General features: G+C 43.9%; 1 protein-coding gene across 1 annotated transcript; it reads right to left on the bottom strand.

The window, feature by feature from the left end:
* Window positions 1–501: 501 nt before the first annotated feature.
* Window positions 502–6,284, bottom strand: LOC118713218 (olfactomedin-4-like). Its single transcript, XM_045577902.1, has 6 exons — window positions 6,222–6,284; window positions 5,032–5,307; window positions 4,000–4,221; window positions 3,659–3,824; window positions 3,139–3,298; window positions 502–1,364 (listed from the first exon to the last, which is right to left on the bottom strand). The coding sequence occupies exons 1-6, from the start codon at window positions 6,282–6,284 to the stop codon at window positions 686–688; spliced, it is 1,566 nt and encodes a 521-aa protein (XP_045433858.1). The 3' UTR covers window positions 502–685.
* Window positions 6,285–6,658: the final 374 nt, after the last annotated feature.

Raw genomic sequence — 6,658 nt, 5'->3', positions numbered from 1 at the left:
TTTACCTTCACCCCAATCCACCTAGAGCAGGACTCAGACCTAAAACTCTCCCCAAATTACACTCAAAAGTGAGACTTATTCAGAAGAGTCAAACATTGATTATCACACCAAGACACTGCTCCCTTTTTCCCAGGTACCCTACATGTGGTTGGAAATAAGAAAGGGAACTTATACACCCCACCCTAATAACGAGCTCCCCTGATCTTTTACAGGGGAACAAGAGGATTTCAACCTGAAATAATTCTAAACCTAGCTCGGACAGTCCTACAATTGTAGGAGCTGGATTCACAGTTTCCTAAACACAGAATATGAGGGGTGTGTGTGTGTGTGTGTGTGTGTGTGTGTCTGTGTGTGTGTGTGTGTGTTTAAGTCTAGCTCTTGCAATTCTAAGATTCAGGTAAAGGGTTGGGGGTAACATTTTCCAACCTATATTTTGTTTCCCAATCAAACCCCAATAAAATCCAACTAGAACATTATTAAAGAGAACAAGAGAACTTTAATATGATGATTGAGATATAAAGTATAAAGGACTAACTAGACATAATCAATGCCACCACCAATCATTAAAGCTAATGGCCATTTTGGGGAACAGTCCACCTGGAGGGTCAAGAGGAGGACACACTTTTACAAATGCTCTTCCCATTGGGTCTTAGGACTTACTGGGTTTGACAGCTTTTGCGGGAGCTCAAGCCTCATAGGGCTTTTTGGCTGGTGGTGTTGGTAGCCCATGCTTCAGTGGCAGGAAGCTGAGGTCATAATTGACCAGGTAGCCATCATTGTAGACATACAACTTGTGATCTAAGGAGCAGTAATTGATGCCCTGCAGCGTTTCCAGCATCTTATCCAGCAGGATGCTGAGATGGTGCTCCTTCCCAGTGGCAGTATCAAAAGCATAGAAGATCTCCTCTTGGCGGGTGCTCAGTGAGCGTAAGGCATAGAGCACCCCACAGGCCATGAAGGCCCCTGAGAGGGCTGGTTTGTATTGGCTGGTGCGCCAGGTTTCTTCCACATCGAGGGTGCTGGGATTGAGGCGACTCACAACCAGGTTGCCCTTACTCTCTTCTGTAGCATAGAGCACCCACAGCCCCTTCTCATCACTAGCAAAATCTATGTCCTTCCAGGGCACACCAGCATAGGAGAAGCGGTTGTTGTAGGTGGCACCAGGCAATGGGCGCCGCAGAACCAGGCTGTTGGAAGAAAGGTCCACCTTGGCTATTTCACCTGTGCCATAGTAGTTAAAGTACATGGAGTTCTTGTACACAGTATTGCCACTGCCATCACCAAAGCCCATCTTCCGCTGCTCATAGTTCTTCAGCAGTACCAGGTCATCATAAGACTTGTACAGTCGGTAGTAGTCAAAGTACCTAGGCCAACAACCATACCAGAATCGTCAGATGACAGGAAGAAGCAGGGTAACAAAATGGTATTGAAAATGATCAGGCTGGCATTCTAATTAATAGTGAGGGACTTTGGACTCAAGCAGAATTGATTTTTAATATTTTCCTTTTTACTTACAATATGCTATGAGAATGAATAACTGAAAAAAATAACAGTAATTATAATAACATCAACAGCAGCAATGCCCAATAGGCACTGTACATGCATTATCTCATTTAATTATAACAAAGTTACTTTTGAATAGGTTTTATCCCCACAGGCCAGGCGACTAGGTCTCAGGAAGGTTAAGTAATTGGTTCCAGGTTAATCAACTCAAAAATAAAATTTGTTTAAAAAATTTACCTTCTTGTCAGGAGTAAGATGGTGCAAATAATATAATTACTAGAGTATTCATCTCAAAGTAAGCAATCAACAAGTGATAGCTATTACTTTTTCTTCTTTATAGATAATCTCCTTTGCTTATACTTCTCTGCCTCCCACCTGCTCTTGAGACATAGGTGTTCTGTAATAGGACAGAGTTCTGAAGCTGGGTTCAGGAAGATTTATGCCCAGAAGGTCACATTGGAAAAGTCCTTTACATTATTCCCGACTTATCAGTATTGTCATCTCTTAAGATTGGCCAGTAAGTCCTGACTTACAGAGATTTTGAGACAATTTAACAAACAAAGCATGCTCTGTCTACTGGAAAATAATTGTAGAAATTGTGAGCATTATTATCAGCAGAAAGCTTATCATTCTGAGATAAGCTTCAACTAGGATTCCTCAACCACTGGTTCAGCCCACGTTCAACCCTCCCTCCTATAACTGCCTTCTTAGGTGAGCCTATATCACATTTCTTATATGTGCTGATTTTAAAGATCTTGTCTATGAGCTGTGTCTGTCTTTCTTTCCAAGCTGCCAGTTTATTGAAGGGCTCATTCATCTACTCATTGATTCATTTAGCCATTCTTTCACAAATATTTATCTGCAACTATTATGTTGCCCACACTTTTCTATGTAATCTCATATGATACTCTCATATATTATTTATATTACTCTGATTTTATAGCTGACTGAGAGATTCTGAGATGTTAATTCACAAAGTCACTTATCCTAGCCCTAGCTGGTTTGGCTCAGTGGATAGAGCATCAACCTATAGACTAAAGGGTTCTAGGTTCAATACCAGTCAAGGGTACATGTCTGGGTTGCAGGTTTGATTCCCCAGTAGAGAGCATGCAGGAAGTAGCAAATCAATGATTTTTCTCTCATCATTGATGTTTCTACCTCTCCCTCTCAGCTCTTCTCTGAAATCAATAAAAATATATTTAAAGACAAAACAAAGTCATATATCCTAAGTGGTAGTACTGAGACTCAAACTTGGATATATTTGACTCCACATGTCAAGTTTGGTCAAGTCTATCCTCTGAACTTTTTCTGAGCAGAAGTTAGGATTATGAGGCCCAAATATAGAAGAGTTTGTTGTAGAAATATGATTAAGCTAGGAAGGGAATAAGCTCTAGATTACCAAGGGATTAAAAATTTCAGACAGTGAATTTGTGAAGGAAATTTAGGGCAGTCTGGTCCATCCTTAACCCATGAGAGGAGCACTAGGAAGTAACCTGTCGAGCCTAGACTACATTTGCCCGGGGGTATGTATGAAATAGAAGAATCTGTAATGAGACCACAAAGAGACCTGGTAGGATAGCATAGGGAACATTTGGAATGAACATGGCAGAAGAAGAGAAATCATCTTGGACTCACCTGCCATCTGTACGCAGAGGAGCCACCCAGTAGAGGGAAGAGGATGAGTTAGGTGCTGAGTCTCGGCCCCAGGCTCCTGCCTTGTAAGAGAAGCCTCTCCAATTGAGCTGCACCACAATGGGTCTGCTGACTTTCTGGAGCCCTCCGTGGGCACAAGAACCTAGAAAAGAGAGCAGGCAATATATGAGATAAGTGTGAGGCACATGACCCAGAGAGAGCAGAGTATGAAAGTGTAATAACCATGTGTGCATTTGAGTGTATGGTCATATATAAGCAGATCTGATTGTGCATGAATGGACTAGTGTGTATGTCTGATTATAGGTGTCTTTTCACATCTATGTATCCGGCTATGCCCTTGTGTAAGAGTGTAGCAATCTCGGTATACGTCCCTTAGTGATACACCCATGACAAATAAAAGACTTACTTTATATCAAGATCTTTACTGTCCACCCCTCAGTACACTATAGTCAACCCTACATGCCCAACCCTGTCACTGGGGAAATTCAGTCTGGAGCCTCACCTGGGGGCAGGAGTTTGTCGGGGTTTCTGGAAGTCTCTTCTTGCTCCTTTTCCCTCTCACATTCATTTATACGGCTCTGAAGGACATCCACTTCCTGGCGGAGAGCTCGGAAACTGCGCTGGTCAGAGTCAGCCAGAAGCTTGAGTGTGAGGCTGGCATTAGCCACCTGAGGAAATGAGATGCCAGAGATGTGGGTCACTGAGTGTTCTTAAGCTCCCACAGTTCTCAGCTTAGTCTCCCCCTCCCACCCCCCCAGAATGAAGTGATTTTGGGACACTGTCAAATTCGCAGTTATCTAGAGGCTAGAGAGGAGAGAGAGATTCTTAAATCTACCCACATACCTGGCTCTGGAGCTGATAGAGGATGTCCCCAGCTCTAAGCCTTCCCTTAGCTTTAAGCTGGGCCACCAACTCCTGTGCTCCCTCCAGCTCCAGGCGCAGCAGGTTGAAGGCTGGGGACTCATAGGAGACAGCAGGGGCAATAGGATTTCTGGCCTTCAGGGCGCCATTCACTTCTAGGATCTGGTTGTCATTGTCTTCAATGGTGCGTGCATACTCATTGACCTGGACATGGGAGGGAGGGGGATGGGATGGACAGGCAGTTCCCAAACCTCAACAGCTATGGCTCTTTCCATCTATTTACATGCCTGCCCAGTGCCTCACAGCCTACAAAATTCTCTCATATCCCTCACCTTATTTGCTTCTACTTATAATCCTTGAGGTGAGCATTACCATTATCCCTATTTCACAACTGAAAATAATAACATCCTTTCACTGCAAGAAAAATAAGTCTTTCCTCTACACTACACTGATTCTTTCTTTCCTTTCCTGTTTAGAGCCACACACTCCCATGAATGCTTTAATGTGAGTGAATGAATGACCTGACTTATAGATTCCAGTCTGGCCTAGGAGCTCCACTAATGACTATTCAAAAAAGTACTGCCCACACCACACTGCTGATGTGACATTTCTTCTTACTCATCCTTACTTACAGCATCACTTCCAAGCTCACTAACGTGGCCCACACATCTCTCCACCAATTGCCCCTATTTTAACTCTCCTTCCTCCTTTGCATTAGTCATCCCACATCCAAGCCTTTTCCTGTTCTCTATCCTCTTCCCATCTCCCAGGGAATCCATACTCACTAATTCACCCATTAATGTAGAAAGCACTCCCTATATAAGCCTCTATGTTACTACTCCTGGGATTCCCCAATTTTCCCTTTAAACTAAGGATTTGCCACAAAGATGATGCTGTGCTTCCTTCAGCTCCTTCTTTACCACCAGTGCTCATCCTCATGCTAGGTTCTGGAGAGGCTGCACCTGTGCTACCTCGTGTTCCAGCCCAAGCCACAGCCCCAGCCCCAGCACTCACCCTGAACAGCTCCTGCTCATACTTGCTCAGGAGCTCTTCAGCTGCATCCTGTAGCTGTTCCAACTGTTTCAAGGGGATGATATTGTTGGGCAAGTAAACCACACAATAGCAGAGGCCATCTTGTTCTATGGAGCCTGGCACACGTCTTACCACCTGCAAAATGATAGTTACAGATACATTAAGAATATATATTGGAGCACAATGTGCTTTTAGGCAACATGAGGCAGGAGAAGAAGCTGACCCTGCTCTGGTGTGCCTACGAAGTTGTTCTTGACCCTGCACAAGAGGTTGTTCTTAACTGTCTGGGCATTCTTCTGCCATCAGTTTGAGTGACTCTTTCCTTGACTTCTCATAACAGAAACCACAGTCTTCTCTAGCTCCTATTGCTACGGCCACCATCACCCTACCTCATATACTGGCTTGATCTGCAATTCCCACAACTGGAAGCTGACCTTTCTGGATGTTCTGTGGGACAGAGAAAAGCAACTCTGAAGAGACCTACTAGGGGATCCATTTAGGGGCTGCAGTTCTGGGCAGTGCCCCATTATAAAGATTTAGTAGATCCCCACAATTTTACTTTGTCTTAAAGAAGCAGGTTCAGAGGATTCCAAATTGTCAGATAAAAAAATATTAGCAGCACCACGGGGCACCAGAAACTAGATTGCTTTCACCATTCACAAGAATATGACCAGGTAGAACTTGTTGTCCACGTTTTATAATTTAAAACCCAGAGGTTCTGAGAATTTTTAAAAATAATATGCTGAGTCACATAATTAATAAGTGATCAGGTTGCATGTTGCCCCAAGGTCTCATGCTTATTCTACATCCTGTGCTGATGTACTAGGGAGCTGCAGAGCTCCCAGCTGAATTGGGGTGGGTGAGCAATGCAGGCCAAAAGGATGAGGGTGGTAGGCATTTGCTTTGCCTCAGCTAAACAGAGTGAGGGGAAAGGTTCTAGAAATTAAAAAGACATAATATTGGGGTCTCTTCTCTTTTACCTATTATCTTATTTATAAACCTACTAATTCTAGACCCAGATTGTTTGAATCTGCTACTGGCTCTGTGACATTGTGTGAATTACTTTACTCTCTGTATTCCAGTGCCCTTGTATGAAATGAGAAGATTCATGAAGAACAGTCAACAGCCCAGAATTCTTTCCACTCACTTTCACCCTTGATTTACCCTCTCACCCTATGCTCATCCAACCCCAGGGATCCAGAGCAGGCAGGGTACTTCATCCTTCTTCCATCCATCCCTGTCCACCTTCATTCTCTCCCAGAATCTGGGGTTCTTGAAAAGAATCTAAGCAATGAGGGAGGCCAGTCAAAAACACAGAATCATCTCCCTCCCTCCTTGTGATCCCTCCATCACCTGTACCTGAGACTGTCCTTGGATAACCAGGGGCAGCATCAATAGAGTAATCAGAAGAATTGGAGCCGGTTGCATCTTGCATCAGCTGCCAGGTTAAGACCTCTGAGTTTCCTCAGGCTTTTATCTCTGGTCCAAGTGAATAGTCTCACTAGGAGGAGGCACAGATTTCGACATCTAAACAAACTGAGGTTGGGAGAGGGTGTGGAGAAGGTATGGGAGTAAGGGGTGAGAGAGAAAGGTTGTGACAGACTGGTGC

This window comes from Pipistrellus kuhlii, unplaced genomic scaffold (genome assembly GCF_014108245.1).
Source record: "Pipistrellus kuhlii isolate mPipKuh1 unplaced genomic scaffold, mPipKuh1.p scaffold_m20_p_9, whole genome shotgun sequence".
NCBI lineage: Eukaryota > Metazoa > Chordata > Mammalia > Chiroptera > Vespertilionidae > Pipistrellus > Pipistrellus kuhlii.
Note: the sequence above shows the minus strand (reverse complement) of the source record. Positions and strands in the feature narration are given on the sequence as shown.